Source organism: Panthera tigris, chromosome C1, assembly GCF_018350195.1.
Source record: "Panthera tigris isolate Pti1 chromosome C1, P.tigris_Pti1_mat1.1, whole genome shotgun sequence".
NCBI lineage: Eukaryota > Metazoa > Chordata > Mammalia > Carnivora > Felidae > Panthera > Panthera tigris.
Genome location: NC_056667.1, coordinates 205,907,908 through 205,929,746, shown reverse-complemented (window position 1 = coordinate 205,929,746; position 21,839 = coordinate 205,907,908). Strand labels below are relative to the sequence as shown.

The window sequence follows — 21,839 nt, the reverse complement described above, 5'->3', positions numbered from 1 at the left end:
ACATCTTTTTAGTACCTGCCCTCAGACTCTGCGGTAGAGCAAATCCCTTTTGGTGAACAGTCAATATTATTTAGATAAAATATCCTCTCTGTCTCTGCCCTAGGATCCGTTGTCCTGCAACAAAATAAAAAGACAAAGGAGGGGGGTGGAAATCCTGGCCAGGGGACAAGTTGCAGAATTGTTTTAAAGCGGTCATTGTGTTCAGGTGGCCTGGAGGGACGTAAGGAGGAAATCAGAACCCATTGTGGGCCCATAAACCGTAAACCGAGTGTCTTTTCAACTAAACAGATCGCTATCAGCCCGACAGAGCGACAGAGCCGACTCCTGTTCCTTTTTTGCCCGGTCATTTCCTTTCCTGAGTGTCTGTAAGAACCACCCACTTGGGTGTTTCTCAGGATTGCAGGTTTTTAGGGCAAACAGAACCCCTGGGGAGTGGCTGCACGAGCCAAACGCGCAGTGACACTGTGCGCGCGAGTGACCCTGTGGCTGACATCGACCCCCGCTGCGGTCGTGCCCCGATCTGTGTGGATTGCCTCCCGTGTGGCCGCCGGCAGCCAGGGGCACAGGTTGGGAGCTCGGCTCGGAAGGGGGGCGGGGGTGCGGGTTTCCTGGTGGGCTGCAGGCTCTGCGTGAGAACCGCCCGCTGCTCCGTTCACCGTGGAACCTGGCCCCGGGCCCCCGTCCCCTTGCTGCCTCTGTCCTCGGTCAGTCCAGCATGGACGAGACACCAGAGCCTCTGGCCATGACCGTCCACCTCCTGGCCAACTCTGGGCACGGCTCGCTTCTGCAGCAAACTCTCGACCGGCTCCTGGACTGCGTGTGCCCAGACGTCCGTCCCTTTCTGGTGTCAGAGCGGGTCCGGCCAGCGAAATACTACGACAGGGGCCACTCCAGGCGCTCACGGTTCCCGGGGATGTCTGTTTTGCTCTTCCTGCACGAGAGCCTCGGGGAGGAGCGGCTGTTCCGGGTCCTCGACTCCCTCCGGCGCTGGCCCTGGCAGTGCTACCCGGCCCCCAATGCCCCGGGGCGACCTTGTCCCTACGTTCTCGCCAAGCAGGAGTTCTACAGCCTGGACAGCCAGATGCCCGTCTGGGGCGTGAGGCAGGTGCACTGTGGGGCTGAGATCCTGCGAGTGACACTCTACTGCAGTTTTGACAACTACGAGGATGCCATCAGACTCTACGAGCTGATCCTGCAGAAGGACGCCACCTTGCAGAAGAGCAACTTCTGTTTCTTTGTGCTCTATGCCACCGAGAGCTTTGCTCTGCAGCTGTCCCTGAAGCAGCTGCCCCTCGGGATGTCAGTGGACCCCAAAGAGTCTTCAGTGCTGCAGTTTAAGGTCCAAGAGATTGGCCAGTTAGTGCCTCTTCTACCCCATCCGTGCGTCCCCATCAGCCGCACCAGGTGGCAAACACAGGACTATGACGGCAACCAGATTCTGCTTCAGGTATTCCTGTTTTGCCTCTGATCTTTGTAGACGCACATGGAACTGTGTGATTTTATGTCTGAGATGGGCCTTAGCGATGATCCGATGCAGTGGTTCTCAACCTTGGTGGCACGTCACAATCCCCCGGGGAGCTTGGCTTGGAAAACGTCTCCTGCCACAGCAGCACCCCAGGTCAGTGAGACTGGCGTCTCCGGGGGGAGCCTTGGACGACTCAGATATGTAGCGAGTGTCAGGGTTGAGCATCAGTGGGCTAATAAAATCCCCTCATCTGACAGATAAGGGAGTTCAAGCTCCGCGAGCTTGTAGCTTATACAAGATTGTCCTTTAAAACTGTGTGCAAATACTTGGCCCACTCTTGGTTCAGAAATAGTGTAAGCTCCTTCCATCCGACCTAAGGAAGCTCAAGTTGTAATTATAGTTGAGGATGTTAAGTTTGCAGTCCTGTGGACTTAATATTTTCCCTGTTGACTTATGTAGTTTTCTTTTTTATTTAATTTGAGAAAGAGAGAGAGAGAGTGTGTGCATGCGTGAGTAGGGGAGGGGCAGAAGGAGAGAGAACCTTAAGCAAGCTCCACATCTAGCGTGGAGCCCGACCCGGGGTTCGATTCTACAACCCCGGTGATCGTGATCTGAGCTGAAATCAAGAGTCCGATGCTCAACCGACTGAACCCCCCAGGTGCCCCTTGAAAACGCTCCTTGAGAACACTTGACCTCATTTTCAAGCATCTTGTATCACTGTCAAATTCTACCCCAAATCAAGCTAGGTGGTTCGAACTCCTTTTAAAAAACATCTTGATATAAAAGCCTTCTGTAAGCATCCCCTATAAGCCAAGCACCATCCTGATAGCGATCATGTGGCGTCTCTTCTGGAGTATTCTCTTCGGGGTGAGCCTGGCACCTAGAAGCTGCCTGGCTTAGTCTGGGTTTCTTCATTAGCACCACAAAGGTAATATCAACATCTTCCTAGAGTGTGGGTTGTTATGCACACGAAATGCCTTAACACTTAACGCCCACAATGCAATTTTAACTATTATTGATTATGACCTAGACTAATGTATTACGTTGATTACTTCATTTAATTCTTATTTAAAAATTTTTTTAACGTTTATTTATTATTGAGAGACAGAGAAAGACAGAGCATGAGCAAGGGAGGGGCCGAGAGACAGGAAGACACAGAATGTGAAGCAGACTCCGGGCTCCGAGCTGTCAGCACAGAGCCCGACGTGGGGCTCGAACTCACAAACTGTGAGATCATGACCTGAGCCGAAGTCGGACGCTCAACCGACTGAGCCAACCAGGCGTCCCATTCATTAATTCTTATAACAACCTAGGAAATCACTATTTTTCCCATTTTGCAGATGACAAAACTGAGGGGGAGAGATTCTCAGTGAATTGCCTAAGACATAAGACAACTCATGCAATTCTCCATTCTTATCCAGTGCTCTGTGAGTGTGCATGCTTGAGTAAGTGTGTGCAGGCAGGGCATGATACTCACAGCAAAATGTTCTGTGGCTTCTGTCCTTGAGAAATGGTCAGAAACCCCTTTAAGGCCGATTGGATACAGTAATAACAGGACAGAAGACAAAAAGTCTTTCCCTTTGATTAATTTTGTTGTCATCAGCTTTGAGCTGTTAATAACATATGAATCATAGTGATTCTGTGTCAAAAGATTTCTAAATTATTTACTTCTTGTTCACCTAAGGTGGACAGGTACTCTTTCTGTCGGTTGCCTTGTAATTAACCCAGCAATTTCCAAGGCATCTAAAGTTTCTGCTTCAGCCCCGGTTAATCTCCGGAATTTATAATCAACCTCACTGTCAAATAAACATTTAATATGTGTGTGCAGCAGGGGGCACATTTTTTAAACTGTTCTTATTTTCAAGATTAACCCAACCTACTCGGATCAGATTCTCTTCTGTAAACCAATTTTTGCATCCAAGGGAATGGGATCATGGGGGTTAGTATACTTCTCAGGCAGAGGCTGATTTTCTATAAAGTCAGACCCTCCTGGGACTCACAGGGGAGGGTCAGGGACCCCCAGTGAAGATTGTAGGGAAACAAATGCCTGGCGGCCCAGATGACTGATGTTGACCAAAAGAAAGAAAATAATACGTACTCAGTGGAAAACCATAACTATGGATTCACCTCTCCACAAATAACCCTTCCTCAGCACCGGAATGGACGTGAGTGTGGGCGGGTGATGGGCAAAGCTTCCTGAGGAGTGATACCTGGGCCTCCTGAAGCTGGACAGCCCGGAAGAAAGGAGCCAGATGGAGAAGGGAGGAAAGTGTTATAAAGAGGAGAGACCGTGGGTGACAATGTGTGATGTGGCATTTCCTTAGCAGGGCATGTAAAAAAACACACACAAAAAAACAAAAAAACAAACAAAAAAAAACTGCCCGAGGTTCTATGTGGCTGGGGTGAAGAGAGTGGGGTCACGGGAAGAAGATGAGAGGTAGGTGGGACCACATCATCAGGAATACGGTCAGCCACTGGAAGGTAAGCGCCATGGAGCAGGAACCTCTGTCTTCCCAGTACCTAGGACGGCCCGGCGCATGGTAGGCAAATACATTCTCGTGTGGACGAACAAGCGTCTCGCTAAGGAGCTTCTATTTTATCCTTATTGTAATCAGCGGTCACTGATGGAGCCTGTGCATGGTACTGACTGGTACAATTAGGTACAGGATCAAAAGAGAGAAAATATAGATGGAGGTGCTCTGTAAAGTGGACGCTGTAGGAGATTGTGCAGAAGCAATGCAATTCTTGTGTGTGTGTGTGTGTGTGTGTGTGTAAGAAAGCCACCAGCTGTCCTGCCAGAGGCACACAGGGAACAGTTGTTTTCCCAGCTGACCTGCCAGTGCAGAATGTCAGAATGTGCATTTTTGCGGAGAGTGATATTAGGGTTCATAGTAGGTGCTCAGTAAATGAATGGATGTGTCAATAAACGGTCGACTATGTCCATGTTGATTCACCCACCAAATACTTTTTTATTTTTTTAAAGTTTATTTATTTTGAGTGAGAGAGAGAGAGCGAGAGCACGAGCAGGTGGGGGGCAGGTAGAGAGAGAGGGACACAGAGAATCCTAAGCAAGCTCTGTGCGGTACCGTGCACGGAACCCAATGAGGGACTTAAACCTACGAAACCGTGAGATCAGAGCCTGAGCCTAAGAGTCGGACGCTGAACCCACTGAGCCACCCAGGTGCCCCTCGTTCACCAAATACTCGTATTGATTGTCTACCCTGCACCGGAACCTGTTCAGGCCCCGCTCTCCATTTGTCTTAGTCCTTTTATTATTTATTTATTTAAAAGAAAATTTTTAATGTTTCTTTGTTTTTGAGGGAGAAAGACAGAGCCTGAGTGGGGGAGGGGCAGAGAAAGAGGGAGACACAGAATCCGAACGCCGGCTCCGGGCTCCGAGCTGTCAGCACAGAGCCCGACGCGGGGGTTGAACTCATGGGCCATGAGATCACGACTGAGCCGAAGTCGGAGGCCCAACCAACTGAGCCACCCAGGCGCCCCTGTCTTAGTTCTTAATGGCTGCCAATGTACGGTGGCTTGATTCTTCCCTTCCCCCTTTAGCGGTGCTTTGTCCTTGCATTTTTCCGTGGTTGCCCCGTGGGAGACAAGACAGCCGTCCCTCTTACCCTGTGGTTGGGTCTTCTTTGCCATGACACGTTGCCTTTTCTGGCGGATGGGGGGGCTGGATTCTCCCCCAGGAGCCTGCGATACGAGGAGCCTGCTCTGGTAGGGCTGCAGCCCACCCCCTCACCCCCCGCCCCTGCCTTGAGTATAGGGACAGAAAGGGTTGATTTGACCAAGATTGGAGCATGTGTGACTTGGAGGATGACCGAACCGGGCTGTGGTAGGGGGGTAGGGGTAGGGCTGGAGAGTTCAGATGAGTTTTTGGGGAAAGATTGTGGCCCGCTGAGTATAGGTGCAGGGGGATCTACAACAGGCAGCAGAGAGGCGTTTATTAAGGTTGTTAGAGAAGAAGCAGACATAGTAGGTCCCTGTAAGATTCAGTTTAGATGATGACGCCGGCACCATCACGGCGGGTAGATTGGATGAGCACCAGACGGACCGATCCAGAGGTGACTTCGACCGCCCAATCAGGGACTAGCAAAGTTTTAAGTAAGGGAAAGCACGATGGAAGCGTGAGGTTAAATACGGGTTTAAAAGAGAAGGGAGGTGACGATGGGTCTGGACACCTCGGGGCTTGAGATGCCTGCAGGTCATTCGGGTGATATTCCGGAGTCAGGTGGCCCCTGAGGGCAGGAGCTTGGGGTAGGGACACGGGCGGGGTGGGGGGTGGGGGGGAGATGGCTGAAGCCCTGCGCAGAAGTGGTGGTAACCGAGTAAACGTGTGTAGAATTTGAAGAGAAGGAAGCAGAATATACGAAGCGTCCACACTCCGGGAGACGGGAGAGAGAAGAAGAACTGGGGAACGAAAGGGAGAAGCAGGTGCAGACCGTGATGTCGTCGAAGCCAGTGTGTACTTGGTGGCGTGAATTTTCTCGGGTGCGCTAGAACGGGCCCCTGAGGTTCTCCCAGCCTCCTCTCCTCATCGGGCCACTGCTCTCTGGTTGTGTCGCCAATAACCCCGGGGAGATCAGCACCAGCTACAGGGCCGTCCCACCTCCACGGGTAGCTGCTGCGACCACCACGGGCATGTCCTTGCCAACGTCTCCACAACACTACTGAAGCCAGGCTCTAATTTCCAACAAGGTCTTTGTGAAAGGTTGAGGCTGAAAGGGGAAAACAACAGAACAGTCTTTGCAGGAGAGGTAACTTACAAGCACCACTGGGTGTCACCATTCAGAGCTCCTTGGCCAAGACGTGACCTTGAGGTTCTCTCACACGTCTCCGTGTGTGCTGCACGTGTGTCACCAGGAGGTGTTCCAGGCCAAGCACACAGCGAGAGCAGAAATGTTCCCTCTTATCTCTTGGGGGCCCACCTTCCAGGTCTTCTTTCTTGACAAGAGTTGACTGCTCCCCAAGACGAATGAAATGGGGAAGTTCACACTCGTCTCCACCACCTGCCCCACCGTGGTGGTGTCTCGTCCGCGGACCCAGGCAGGGGGTTTGCTTACATCAGCACATGAACCGAACGTCAGTACAATCTGGGATGCTGAGTCTCAACGACAGATGTTGGTCATTAGCCGTCCTTTCTGGTGGCTTCTCTCAGTTTATTCCGCCGAATGAGCGGGCAATCACGCCCGTGTGAGCTTCGTCCAGTCCCTGGGCTCGCCTCTGGATCCTCTACAAGTAACGCTTGAGTTCTCCAAGAACCAGCGTTTTATTTCATTGATTTTCTCTACTGATTTCCTGTTTTCAAGTGCATTGATTTCTGCTCTAATTCTTATTATCTTCCGCTTACTTCAGATTTTTTTTTAAAGGATATTCTCTTCTTGATGATTTTTTAACGTTTATTTTTTGAGAGAGAGAGAGTGCAGGTGGGGGAAGGGCAGAGAGAGAGAGGGACAGAGGATCTGAAGCAGGCTCTGCGTTGACAGCGGACAGCCCGATGTGGGGCTCGAACCCATGAACCGTGAGATCATGACCTGAGCCAAAGTCATATGCTTAACGGACTGACTCACTCAGGCGCCCCTTACTTTGGAGTTAATATGCTTTTCTTTTTTGAGTTTCCTAAGGTGGAAACTTAGATTGTTGATTTGAGGTCTTTCTTCTTTTCTAATATATGCATTCAATGCTATATGTGATATATATATATATATATATATATACACACACACACATAATTAAATACATTGTTGGTATTATCATTAAAATTTTTTAAAAAATCTTTATTTATTTTTGACAGAGAGAGAGAGAGAAACAGAGAGAGAGGAGACACAGAATCCGAAGCAGGTTCCAGGCTCTGAACTGTCAGTACCCAGCCCGACATGGGGCTTGAACTCACCAACGGAAGTTCATGACCTGAGCCAGTTAGATGCTTGCCCGACTGAGCCACCCAGGCACCCTTGGTATTATTATTTTAAACACACTTTTTTGTTAGATCAACTAAGAATGAGAAAAATAAAAGTTGACCTTCATTTACTCTTTCTTCAATGTTCTTCCTTCCAAGTTTCTGATCTTTATTACTTTGCTTCTCTCCAAAGAACTTTTAATGTTTCTTGCAAGGCAGGCCTACTGACACACAAATTCCTTCAATCTCTGTTTGAGAAAGACTATTTCTGCTTCATGTTTGTAGGAGAATTTCATAGGGTACAGAATTCTAGCTTGGTGGCTATTTTTTTCTCTTCACACTTTAAATATTTCACTCCATTCTCTTCTTGCTAGCATGGCTTTTGAAAAGTGGGATGTGACCCTTATCTTTTTTCTTTTTTTTTCTGACATCTGTTGGGATTTTTTTTCTTTATCTTTGACTTCTGTAGTTTGGAAAACGTATGTCTAGGTGTAGCTTTGGGGGGATTTTTGCGGTGGTGTTCTCTGAGCTTCCTGGATTTGTGTTCTTGTGTCTGACATTAATTTGGGGGAAATTCTCAGGCATGGTTATTTCCAATATTTCTTCTGTTCCTTTCTCTGTTTCTTGCCTCCTGGTGTTCCTACCATGCAAATGTGACACTTTTTGTAGCTGCTTCACAGTCCTTGGATATTCCGTTCTGGTTTTTTGTCTTTGTTCTCTTTGATTTTTAGCTTTGTCTTGCTTTTTTAAAGTTTGTTTGTTTATTTTGAGAGAGAGGGGAGAGAGAGGGAGAGAAAGAAACCCAGGCAGGCCCCGTGCTGCGGGTGAACTCACGAAACCATGAGATCATGATCTGAACTGAAACCAAGAGTCAGACGTTCAACCACTGGGCCACCCAGGTGCCCCCGATTTTTAGTGTTGAAAGTTTCTTCTGAGGTTCGCTCTAGCTCAGTGATTCTTTGCTCAACCGTGTCCAGTCTACTAGTAAGCCCATCGAAGGTGTTCTTTATTTCTGTTACAGTGTTGGTTTTGTTTTTTTTTTTTTTTCAAATCTCTAGTGTTTCTTTCTGGTTCTTTCTTAGGATTTCTGTCTCTGTTTACATGGCTCACCTGTCCTTGCTTGCGGTCTGCTTTATCCATTAGAGCTCCTAGGACATTCATCAAGTTATTTCAAATTCCTGGCCTGATAATCCCAACAGCGCTGCCATGCCTGGCTCTGATGTTTACCGTCTCTTCAAATTGTATTTTTTAGGGGCATCCAGGGGGCTCAGTCAGTTAACCATTTGAATCTTGATTTCGGCTCAGGTCATAAGCTCATGGTGGTGGGCTGGAGCCTTGAGGTATGGAGCCTGCTTAAGATTCTCTTTCTCCCTCTCCCACTGCCCCTCTCCTACTCACGCTTTCTCTCTCCCTCCCTCTCCCTCTCTATCTCTCTCAAAAAAAAAAAAAAAAAAGAAGAAGAAGAAAAAAAGAAAAAAAAGGTTTCTTTTCTCCTTCTCCTTCCAGAAGCACAAGGAGAAGTTTCTCCCATATTTATTGTGAGAGTCTGGTCAGGCTCCTGGAGGTAAATCTCACAAGCTTGTGGGGCCCCTCTGGGTCCCCCTGGAGGTTTTAACTCTCAGAGTTGTCCACACGAAGCCTTCTGTCATTCCTTAGTCAGAGTTCAGGTTTTCCTCATCTGGCCCTGCTTCCCGCTGGCATTTCCCCTTAGGAGTCTCTGCTCCGAGAAGCCATGATTCCCTGCATTTATCTGTCTGTCTCTCCGGTCCTGGGGCTGCTATTTGTCCTTCATCCTCACTTCTTGTACAAATGCTGGGAGAGTTTAGCCATAAGGCCACAAGCATCATGCACATTGACCACTCCTGCCTCGAAAGTCTGTCCTCTGTGGGTTTCCATAACCCAGCTCTTTAAGTTTGCCTTCTCTTTCCATCTTTTTTTCAAGGACTCACCTCTTTCTTCCTGTGCCTAAATCAGCTTCTCTCAGCCTTGGCGGTATTGACATTTTGGACTAGATGATTCTTGGTCGTGGAGGACTGTCCTGTGCCTTGCTGATGTGAGCAGCACCGTTGGCTCTGTCACTAGAGGCTAGTAGTACCGACCCCCGCACCCCAGTTGCGACAACCAAAACGTCTCCAGACCTTGTCAAACGCCTCTGGGGGTGAAGGTTCCCCCAGCTGAGAACCACTGTCCTTGGCTGAAGGTTTCCCTAAGGTTAAGAAATATAGACCATCCTGTGGACTTAGCCTCATCTTTGTTGACCTTACTGCTGTGTGAGAATCTCTGGCTCTCGAGCTTTAGCTTATTTCCGGCTCCCTGGAAGACCACGGGACCGTCATGTCTCATTCGCACCTCGCATTCAGTCCGAGCGAAACCTAAGACACCATCGACAGCCTCCCCCAACCTCTCCGGCTCTGGTCACCCTCTCCCCATTTGCAGTGGTTTTGAAACACTGTCATTTTTAAAGCCTCTTTTCCCAGAAGCCCCTCATTCAGTCACACCTAGTGAATGTAGGTGAATAGAAAACTGTGGTAGTTTTCTACTGGGGTCATTCTTTTTCCCCCTTCCTTCTTTAAGCCCGCGTAGCTTTAATGGTGCGTTATTATTATTATTATGACATTCTAACTCTTCACTCCGGCTCCAGGCATCCTATTTTACCCAGCACCCCACAGTTGAACACATTTTTAAATGGCGGCTAACTTTATGGCTAACCCAACTTTCTTTCCAGAAGTCTAGGCTCACCCCTGCACCCAGATATGTTTTTTTATTGTCCTAAAATACACAGAACACAACATTTATTCACCTGAGCCCTTTTTAAGTGTCGGGTTCAGTGCCATTAAGTACATTTACAATGTTACACTACCATCACCACAGTCTGTTTCTAGAACTTTCTCATCACCCCACATAGAAACTCTGTACCTATTAAACTATAACTCCCTCTTCCGTCCTCCCCTAGTCCCTGGTAACCTTGGTTCTTCTTTCTGTCTCTATAAACTTGCCTATTCTAGGCACCTCACCTATGTGATGCGACACATAGCATATAATACTTGTCCTTACGTATGGCTTAGTTCACACAGTGTAATGTTTTCTAGGTTTATCCATGTAACAGGTGTCAGAATTTCATTCCTTTTTGAGTTGAAAAATTTCCATTTTATGGATATCTGGCATCTCTGCATTGCCTAAGCCGTTTCTTGTCCAGAGATGTCTTTCTCTGCCTCTTCACTTCTCCACCCTGCCAGGCTCTGCTCGATCGAATGGCAATTTGCCTCCAAAACCTGCCGTGAAGCTCCAATGCACATTAGCTTCCGTTTGGTGCACGTTTCACATGGAAATTTTTGTAACCCACAACTGATTACGTATTTTCTTATTCTTGTACCATATAATTTGGAAGTCTATGACTCTCCGCTTCCTTTCAGTACTTTGTTGTAAATGTCTATTTCCAGTAGACCAGCGGGTAGACAGCTGCTTCCGCACCACCGGTTGCTTGACTGCTTGTTTTCAGGAAATAAGCCTGTCTCTTTGGAAAAGGTGTGTGTTCCAGAAGCTAGTTTGCTGTAAGCGAGCACGTGGTTCTTTTCACCTGACCAACATTTGGCTAAGTCCGTCGTCGTGTTCTGTCTTAGCCGTTCAAAAAATCAAAGAACAAGGTCTGTCCTGAAGAAAGTAATTCATCTTCTTCGGTAGCATTTCTCGAGGGTCCTTTCCCATTTCCGAATCTCTCCGCTGTGTGCGCTTCTACTCTACTCCTCCCTCTTTGTCACTCTCTTCGTTTCTTATTCATTCTCCATCCCTACCCCAAATGTGCCCCACACAACCACACACAACACACACACACACACACACACACACAGCCATCCTTACCCTTCTGCTCACTCAATACTTGGGTTTATGCTGCCCTGAAGGAACACTTCGAGGCATTGCTCAGAAGGTTTTCACTCTTACAGAAAAGCAGTTAACATCAGTGGTTGTGATTAATCAGTTAAAGTAAGTACCTTTCTTTTTTCTTTTTGTAAAAAAATTTATTTATTTTTGAGGGGTGAGGGGTGTGTTGGGGAGGGGCAGAGAGAGAGGCAGACAGAAGATCTGCTCTCTGAGAGCAGAGAGCCTGACACGGGGCTTGAACTCACCAACTGTGAGATCATGACCTGAGCTGAAGTCAGATGCGTAACTGACTGAGCCCCCACAGACGGCCTCCACTTTTTTTTTTTTTTTTTTTTTTTTTTTTGGTAAGTACCTTTACTTTAAAGAACAATTGATCAGAAGACAGTGGTTTCAACTCTTAAGTAAGCAAGTCTGGCATTGTTCGGGGGGTTCTTATTATCTGCATCATTTGTTTCCATTTAATTTTTTTTTTCAGTGTAGGAGAAATTCTCTTATCTCTTGCAATCACGTTTAGTAAGAGACAATCTTATTTTCCCTTCATGGTATGAATCTGTTCTTTAACAGCTTAATCATTTTTTAATGATGCATATTCTCTTGTTTCTCAGGTATTTAGAATCAAATGAGTGGCGCACGATAGTCCTATTCATCAAGATAACTGCCAGGGTTCCCCGAAACTTGAAAAAGCTAGTTCTCAATTTGTAACATTTTACAAATATTTCTTGGAAAGATGAGCTCTAAATGATCAGAATTCTTACAAATGCATTTCAATTTGTGTTCTGGCAAGAGCAGCCTTCTTCTCCCCCAAGGGATTTCTCTCAATCACTCAGCATTATGTTTCTCCTGGAAATTCTTCACCGTAACTGCACACGTCTGCATTTCTACATTAATAATATTGCACTCAATTGTGGTCTGTGGTCTAAAGATCTTAGACCTCACTTTGAGAATGAGAAGTTGACATTTCCTTCTCCTAAAATGTTTGCAGAAATGGCCAACCATACGATGAAAGTCATTTTGACTTTTCTTTAAAAGGCTTGAGATCTACCTAATGTCAAATAATTAGGGGCCCAATAGGATGTTACATCTCCATACCTTTATACATGTAAAAATGTACATTTTGTTAGGTGCTAAGCTTTACGTATGTATCCAAAAGACATCTAGTTGATTACTTACCATGTGCTAGGCACTATGCGAGGGACTGGAGATACAATAATGAGGAAGATGAATATACCCCTTGCTCAAGATGGCAAGTTCAGAGAAAGACACAGAGATGTAAGTGGACAAGTGCATAACAGTGCGAAAACTACTATGATATGGAAGTACAGGCTGCGAGGAGATCTAGTAATAATGCTAATTACTATGATACTAACCAACTCATATTTAGCAGAGCTATGTCCCAGCCACTGTTATCATTTAATCCTTTCAACAACTCTATGATGCTGGTACTCAGGATTATTTCCTTTCATAGGTGAGGAAACTGAGGCATAGGAAGATTAGGTAACTTCTCTAAAGTCCAACAACTAAGTGGCAGAGCCAATATTTAGGGGACCTAACCCAGAGTCAGTGACATTAAGAAAGCTTCCAAGAGGAAGTGATGTGGAAGCCGGGGCTGATCATGGGTTTTTAAGGAGAGGGGTGAGAAGAGACATATCCCAGACCGAGGAAATAATATACACAAACACTGGCACTGGGAAAGAGCAAATCATGTCCAAAGAAGCTCGATTTTGGCAAGTGGAGGCTGAAAGGGAGAAAGAGGTGAATGACCAGGCTGGAGGAAGAGGGGGCAGACTGTGGAGGGTGTGATCAGTCATATTAAAGGACTTAGATTCTTATCTCAAGAAGAATAGGGAGCCATCTGAAGTAGGAGGGAGACATGATGAAAGCTGTTTCTGAAGCTCCTCTTGTACAGGAGTACAGGAGGGATCGGAGGGACGTGAGGGCATCGACGGGGGCCTCATCCCATAGCTGTGGCAGTAATTCAGACGAGAGATGGCAAGACCCCGCCCTAGGGTTAAGGGCATTGGACACGGAGAGCCAGGAAGATCGGAGAGATCTTTGGGCGACAGAGTCCACGTGAGTGGATGACACGGGGACGAAGAAGGGGAAATGATGCTCTTGCTTTGCTAACACGGGGCTAACGCGTTTGAAGAAAGGGGAAAGACTAAATGGAATGGAATTAGCATGAGTAGGGAAATGAGTTCAGTTTTGAACATGTCGAGTTTGAGGAGCTGGTGCCTGGAAGGCAGTTGGATAGACAAGTGGGAGGCTTATAAGACAGATCTGAGCTGTAGTTACGCTTTGGGGAGACTTCATCATTTACACAGTAATTGAAGCTTTAAAAAAAAAAAAAAAAGACTTCAAATGTAAAGGAGAAAGGTCAGCCTTGTAAAATTCAACCGGAGCTCAAGTAACAATGAATGACAAGGAAGCTGATTGAGGATGATCTCTGGCAAGGGCAATTTCAGTGGATTGGTAGCGGGGAGAGTCAGTGCCATGGGTAGAGGAAATAAGGGGAGGTTAGTAGGATAAATGAGTGTGGATACATTTAATAGAGAAGCTTGACTGTGAAGGAGAGGAGAGAGAGAGCCGGAGGGCAAGAGGGTGAAGGAATGTGTTTATTCAAGATAGACCTGAGCAGGTTTAATTGTTGTGGTAAAAGAGCGGGCAGAGCATGGGGTAGAGAGAAGGAGGGGAGAAACAAGATAGCAAAGTGGGAGGAAATGAATCATCCATAAGTTGGCGGTGGCCAGGAAGGCAGGAGGCATTGGAATTCACGGAGCGGAGACTGGTCCCGTTTCTTGTGGGGAGGATGATGATGTTGCCGGTACATTGGATGGCAGGCAGCCGAGAGGTGCTAGCTGCCGATGGCTTTTGTTTTCTCCCTAATCTAGAGATCCTTCTGCCTGTGGAGGGGGTGTGGTGGCCCCACTGATGGCGTGAGGACAGCTGGGAAGGTCTGAAGCAGCTGACAGTTGGCTAAGGAAACAGGACCTACGGGGAGCCTGGGCCCAGTTGGAAAGCGCACCTTCATGGTGATGTCACGCTGAACAGTCGTGTGCTTTTCTGCAGCCTGCAGTTCAAGGCACAAGTTCAGAGCCTGTGGCACGCAGGTGGAACCCGGAGTTGGGAGGTCTCGAGGGAGGCTTTGGCGGAACGAAAGGGAGTGGTGGAGAGGAGTGGGAGGTATGGGCGGGGAAGTGGTTGAAGCCATGAGGGCCTTTGGACTCCAGTTGACATGGAAGGAGGTGTTGATGGGAAAGAGCTGATGTAACAGGAGAGCTGAGTGTTGGAACAGGAAAGACTGCTCAGGGGTCCCTGGGAGGTAAAACATTGCCAGGGGGGCGAGGCCCAGGGGAGGGGCCATGGGCTGAGCAGAGCTGAGAGGAGGGGCGACTACAGACCCTGCCCTGAGAGGCACTTCCTGGTTGCTCTGAGGCTTCTCCTTCTCTTCAGGATTGGCAGAAAATTCAGTAGGACCTCAGAACCAAACCAGTGGATTTCCTCATCCAGACTGGATAGTCTAATACCAACCCTGAATGATCTCTGAGTATGGGAATCCCTAGGCCAGTTTCCATTTCCGGAAGAAAAAGACTTCACTGGGTCACGTAAAAAGGTAGATTATAGTGTCAAACGATTCTCCAGGAGGCTAGGCTGGCGGTTCAGCCCTCTGAGGGGACTTGGGGAGTTTGTTCTCCCAGGAGAGGAGACCCCAGCTTGCATCCGGGAGAGAGTCTATTTCCCTCTGATTTGGAAAGAATGAACGAGTTGTGTTCTTGGAGAGGGAGAATTTGGGGTCGCTTGAGGTTGGAGTTGCGGAGAAGACTTTACTTTTTTTTTTTTTTTTAATTTAATTTAATTTTTTTTTAAGTAATTTTTTTTATTCTTTATAAAGCAATCATATTCTTTTGAGTGGCTAATTCCCCGCTAATTGTAAATATATAATAGTTGTTTATTTTTTTTTTAATTTTTTACTTTTTATTTTACACATTGTTCAATGGGCTTTACAGTGAGCCGTCACTGCCTTTACCATGTTTTTCTTATGAGAAGTTATTAGATGAATATAATTTTTTAACGTTTATTTATTTTTGAAAGAGAGACAGAGTGTAAGTAAGCTGGGGAGGCGGGGAGAGAGGGAGACACAGAAGCCCAAGTAGGCTCCAGGCTCTGAGCTGTCAGCACAGAGCCGGATGTGGGGCTTGAACCCATGAGCTGCAATATCATGACCTGAGCCGAAGTTGGATGCTCAACCAACTGAGCCACCCAGGCACCCCAGAAATTATTAGATGGATATTATTAGAAGGTAACACTGGGTGAAAGGAAAAATGAAAAGGGACAGAAAGCCAGGAAGGGCAGGGGAGGCAGGAGGAATTATATAGAGGCAAAGGCAAATCAGGCAACGGAATGACCAGAAATGTGGAGTGGGAGGTCAGCCTGACACGCTGAGACTCACGGTGACCACGTGATAGCATGCTGCGGGACGCCCACCTTTTCTGGGTCGGTGGCTGTACTTCCCAACTTTTGTTGCGCCATTAGAATCACCCCCGGGCGGGGGTAGATTTAAACATTCCTCAGGCCCAGGTGGCTCCCAGCCCAATGACATTAAAACTTCCGCAGGTGGGAGCCTGGTGTCAGTGTTTTAAAGCTCCCCAGGGGGCCCCAGTGTGCAGCCAAGTTTGGGGACAGAAGTTTCTCCTCTGGGTTCGCACACAAGGACACATCCCGGCATGCAGTGGCCGTCCCTTTGACAGTGTCCCCGCTAGAGGGGGCTGGGATGTTGGTGGAGGCTCCCCCTGCGTGAACGGGGGTGGTGGGCTGGATGGGGGAGGGGGGAGAGGGGGAGGGGAGGGGGGGGAGAGGGAGAGTGGGGGGAAGGGGAGGGGAGGGGGCGCGGCTCAGGGGAAGCACACCTGTGGGGGAGATTTCAGGGTAAGTGGCTTGGTCCAGACTGCAGAATACCGGTTTTCAAAGTGTGTTCTGGGGAGCCTTAGGGACCTGGTGAGTGGGGTCAGCACCCCAGCGGGCGGGGGTGGGGGTGGGGGAGCAAAGGGAGGCCCAGCAGCCTTCGACCAGGGCCGCTCTGCAGAGAGCACCTCATATCTAGGGATTCCAGAAAAGTTTCTGCTTGAAAAAAGTGTTGGGAGGTGGGGGGGGGGCAGTTGGGGAGTGGGAAGTCATTGCTTTTTTTTCTATAGCGGTGATCAGCCAACCACGGGCCCCGGGAGCTGAGAATAGTTTTTCCACTTTCAAATGGTTGGGGGGGGGGGGGACGTCATGACACATGAAAATTGCACAAGATTGAAACCCAGCCACACCCATTTATCTCCTTGTCTGTGGGCTGCTTTGCAGCAGAGTCGAGTAATTGCAATGAAGACCTTGGGTCCACTGGGCCTCAGATACATTATACGGCTCTTTACAGAGAATATTTGCCAAAGGAGTTGATGGAAACAACTTTCGCTTTTTGCAGTTTGATCACGGTCACTATACCGTTTCTATCAGAGAGAAAATTGGGGGCTGGGCCTACATGTGTATGGCATAAGTAAGCAACTACCGGACACACGTGCGTGGCGATTTGGTCGTTTCTAGACCTGCTTTCTTACTGTTCTGATTTCTTCCTTCTTGCCTGGGGAGATAAATATGGACCAGTCTTTTTTATTTTCTTCTAACAAACCTAAAAACATTTTTTTTTTTTTAGATCAGTGTTAAGTTCACAGCAAACTGGAAAATCCCATATGCTCCCCTGCCCCTCGCAGGTACCGCCTCCCCCTCTGTCAGCATCCTGCCATCCCACAATCAATGAACCTGCATAGACAATCATTATCGCCGAAAGTCCACGGTTTATATTAGGTTTCACTCCTGGTGTTGCACGAACTGTTTTGACAAAGGTATAATGGCGTGTGCCGCCCCCCCCCCCCCCACAGAATCGTACAAAGTACTGTCACTGCCTTAAAAATTCTCTGAGCTCTGCCTGTTCATCCCTCTCTCCCCTCTAACCCCTGGCAACCACTAACTTTTTTTTTTTAAATGTTTATTCATTGTTTTGAGAGACAGAGTGTGAGCAGGAGAGGGGCAGAGAGAGAGAGAGAGAGAGAGGCACAGAATCCTAAGCAGGCTCCAGGCTCCGATCTGTCAGCACAGAGCCCAACGCAGGATTCAAACTCATTAACTGCAAGATCGTGACCTGAGCCGAAGTCGGCCACTTAACCGACTGAGGCGTGCAGGTGCCCCCCACTTTTCTTTTTTCCTTTTTATGGTCTCCATAGCTTTGCCTTTTCCAGAATGTCATATAGTCACAATCATACAGTACGTAGACTTTTCAGACGGGCTTCTTGCACTTAGAAAACGCATTTACGGTTCTTTTGTGACATTCTTTCCCGTATTTGATTAAGGGCAGGGCCGGGCAGGGGTAGGCCCTAGATACCAATTTCTAAGGGCTACTGACAAGAGAGAGAACACTGTCTTTTCCAGAAATCTTCTTGGCCAGAGTGCAGTGTAAAGAGTAGGGGATGAGGCTCCCAAGAGTCCAAGGATGGGAGATGGGCCAGTGAACTCCATTCTGCAGAAGGAGACAGCAGTAAACCCTAGGCTGGGAGCTCTGCTGAGTAGGGCCTGTAAGTTTGGAACCAGAATGGAATTGCTAGGGATTAAGAGAACACAGCTCCCTCCTTTCTTTGTTTCCCACACGACGCTAGGTCTGTGCTATAAACAAACGGCACCCCCCCAATGTAAAGAATATTGGCTTAAAAGGTGTCGAATTATTAGTCTGGCTGGAGTGCCCACATGTCTTGCAATAGCTCAAGATATATATCATTGGCATGATCTAAAAGAACTACCAACTTTGGAGGACTGAATTCTTATTCCAGGCTTTATCTTGACTATGGCCACGTGTTTGGGTGGCTGTTTATTGTGATTTTGATTGCATAGTTGGTGATACATTGTTGGCATCAGCAAGTGAGGCCGCCAGGTGACCTCTTCGAACATCTTTGTGTCGTTTGAACCACATGATCTACAAGAACCGTGTGGTTGTCAAGCGGTCATTTGATTCTCAGATTCGTAGCCTTGTCACACGTTAGTGTAGGGAGTCTGAGAGAAAGATGTGTGGAGCTGAATGCTGATAGAGCTCATAATTAGATTGGACTTAGGACTTCCATTCAACTGGCTCTGTCGCAAGTCGGCTGTGGGCACAGCATGGCGGAGGACGAGTGGGACATCGTCTGCTCTCGGCACTTAGTTAATGGAAAACGTCTGTTGAATTTGTTTCTTTTTCCCTTGTCCCTTAGGTCCAACTGAATCCAGGACTTGGTGTGAGGAATGGCGAGCTTTCCTTTCTGAACGGCACCTCGGGAGCTAACACGCTTCCCCAGGGCTCCAGGCTGATCCCTGTCTCCACAAGGAGGACCCTAGAGCCCAGAGGCCGAAGAAGCCGGGCCAGGAGGCTCAAGGTGGGCTCTCCGGAGTGCCCAGCGCCCGGCGGATGCCCAGCGTCAGACAGCTATAGTGGTACTTTGTGGAAAAACCCTGGTTGCCCATCCCAGGACCGCAGTGCAGCCGCGGGTGCCCGGATGCATCTGCTTTCTCCCCACCTCCAGCCTGGGGCCACAGCAAAGGTCCTCAGCCCGGAAAACAGCTTTGAGAAGCTGGAGGCAGAAACTAATGTGGACACGGGGCGCACCACGGTCAACTGTGAACCCAGGCAATCTTTTGTGAGCAAATTTCCAAGGGATCTCCGGGCCAGCCAGCCACCATCCTGCTTGCCAGACTCATCCTTAGGGGCAACTGCCTCCAAGAACAATAAAATCTCTAAGGAAAGGATCCATGGTTTGTCCCCTGCTGGCCAGAGGGATCTTGGTGCAAGGAAGACGATGTCAAAATGTCTCCTTCACCTGCCAGTCCAGGGTGAAGAAAAAGAAGAAGAAGAATTCTTTATATAGCACCAAACAAGTGGGGTTTCCTAAAACACGAGATCAGATACAGTGCTCTAGGAATGGAGCCCTCTGACCTAGAATCGGGCCTGTTTCTTGTTCACGTGAGGGGCCCCGAAGGCTAGCCATGCACAGATCAGTATAGCGCTTATTTCAACTGTTCCCGGTCTCACGGTGCTGTGAACGGTTATTTGCGATCGTGGTCAGGAGGGAACACAGCCAACGTGCAGGCGAAAAAAGCCCTTGGAGACACAGCTAACCCAGCTGGGTGTGTTGAGTTCAGCACCTATCAGAAATAATTGCATTGTATGCAAATGAGTCAGCTGTGTTATGCAATGCTGATGAGCGTATGCACTTTGGTTTTAATTTTCGCTTGGGTTGCATAGTTCATCCCCCTGGACGACACGGACTATTTGTTCTTTAGTGTTTTTTAATTTTATGTGGCCTCCTTTGGTATCTATGCTCTGTATACTACATAGCCGCTCGTGATTTTGCCTTTAAAGTTGTTTGCATCTAGAATGAGTTACCATGCAAGTGTTTTGAAAATTAGAAACAATTTAGTTTTTTCCTGTTTAATGAGCAGAAACACAGGAAGCCAAGAAATCCGGTGAAAAAGGAAAACTAGGCTCTGGGATTTCCCAGCCCCTCCATTTCTCATTTGTTTCTGGGCTACTTCAAAGGGGCCAAGTGGTTCATGTTTCTAACCAGAGAGGAACATGACATGATTGGATGATTCCAGATCTCTACTTAACGCGGCAGGAAGATTGGATTGGATGGGTCGTTGGAGCAGGACTTACGTTCTTCTAGCCATGTTCAAATTCCTAAATTTCTTTGCAATACTCATTCATTCATTTATACATTCATTCACTCATTCAGCAAGTATTTATGGAGCACCCACGTTTGAATGAGACAGACATTGACATATGGTCCACATACATTCTGGGGCCATCCAACCACCAAAAGTTTATGGTCCCACCAGTACAGATCCATTGTATCAACACTTGAGAATATGTTGAAGTGTTAATTCCTCTGGAACCCTTTTCCGCAAGTGATGGTCACACTTGCTGCACAAGGCTGTAGTAACCATTCGTCACCTGCAGGTGGAGACCGGTGCATATTATAAGTTGCAATTATAACCACAATGGACAAATTCTCGGTTGCTCATAGACTGTATTTTTTTGTTGGGTCTATAATAAAGGTCTTTAAAACATCTGAGGTCTGTGTGTTGTAGTCAATTTATAACGTTATTGGACTCCATGAACCTTATTCTCCAAATCCATGCTGATTTGGCCGGATCTTTGTGACAACCCGACACTTAGTATACCCACGTGGAGAGAAGGATGTGTTCGGGCTCAAGCACGAGTCTCAGGGAAGAGACACCTGGCTGAGTTTGGGTGCTCTGCTGACCTTGAGGAGTAGAAATGAAGACGAGTCGCAAATAGACAAAGATAAGACTTGTAGGTTGATTTTCTTTTTCTAAGCGCATGACGTCAATATATTCTCATTCTCATTTTCCTTCCCTCCCCCAGACTAAAGTTAGATTTTAGGAAATGGGATGAAGAACTTAATTTCGGTATGATTTTCTATAATAAGAGTTTAAAGTAATGAAAGTCTCATTTAAATTGAGCTCTTGAGCTGCCTTGGAAAGCGCGGCAGGCGGGCAATTCTGAAATTTCCTTCTTGCTTCTTTTGAGGTTACCTGAATTCTTTAACATAAAACATGGGCAAGAATATAAGTACATGGAAATCAGGAAGAATACTGATAAACGTGAAGGAGTACCTTACAAAATTGATTTGTAAAATAACACACTCTTAAAGTGACACTGACTAGATCCTTCTCAACACAGGAATCCCATTTATAACACGATGGGATGGATATTCCAGTGCACCAGGGTGCCAAAGTCCCCGCTTTGGGCCCCAGCTTTTAAATGTACTATTTATGGGGCCTTGAACAGTCAGCCTCTTTGATCCTCCGTTGCCTTACCTACTGTAACCAAAAGTTGTTAAGAGAATCAAGATTATGCACCTGAAGGTATTTGGATATTGTTAAGCACAATAAATACGTAAAATAGTAGTATTATTACAAATGGTCCTTCAGACCCGTATTTTTTTAAGATGTCATGACAACGAAAGTTTTTTTTTTTTCAAACAACTTTTAGTAAAATCAATGATTCAGTTAAAAAAAAAAAATCAAACCCAGGGGCACCTGGGTGGCTCAGTTTGTTAAGCGTCCAACTCTTGATTTCGGCTCAAATCGTGATCTCATGGTTCCTGGGTTCAAGCCCTGAATCCGCTGACAGTGTGGAGCCTGCTTGGGATTCTCTCTCTCCCCATCCTTCTCTGCCCCTCCCCTGCTTGTGGTGCCCGGTGTCTCTCTCTCTCTCCAAAATAAATAAATAAATGCTAAAAGCAAAAAACAAAAAAACCCAGCTCTCTAAGATTTTTGCTATATGTGCCATTTGTTGACATTCATGTTTCTAGGAGGGAAATTATGGATGGGAAGAAGTCAAATACATCTTAATGTTCAAAAGAGATTGTATGTAACATCGATAAAGTGGCAACTAGTTTAATCGAATTTATCACATTAACCCGACTCTTTACTTGCTTATGCTGTATTTTTTTAATGTAAAATGTATCACTTTTATTTTAATTCATTTTATTTATTTATTTT

At 47.1% G+C, this 21,839-nt stretch overlaps 1 protein-coding gene across 1 annotated transcript; it reads left to right on the top strand.

Moving 5' to 3' along the window:
* The first annotated feature begins 715 nt into the window (after positions 1-715).
* FAM124B (family with sequence similarity 124 member B) lies at positions 716-20,301 on the top strand. Its single transcript, XM_007086199.3, has 2 exons — positions 716-1,447; positions 18,527-20,301. Exons 1-2 carry the CDS (start codon positions 716-718, stop codon positions 19,175-19,177), a joined length of 1,383 nt encoding a protein of 460 aa, XP_007086261.2. The 3' UTR covers positions 19,178-20,301.
* The last annotated feature ends 1,538 nt before the right edge of the window (positions 20,302-21,839 follow it).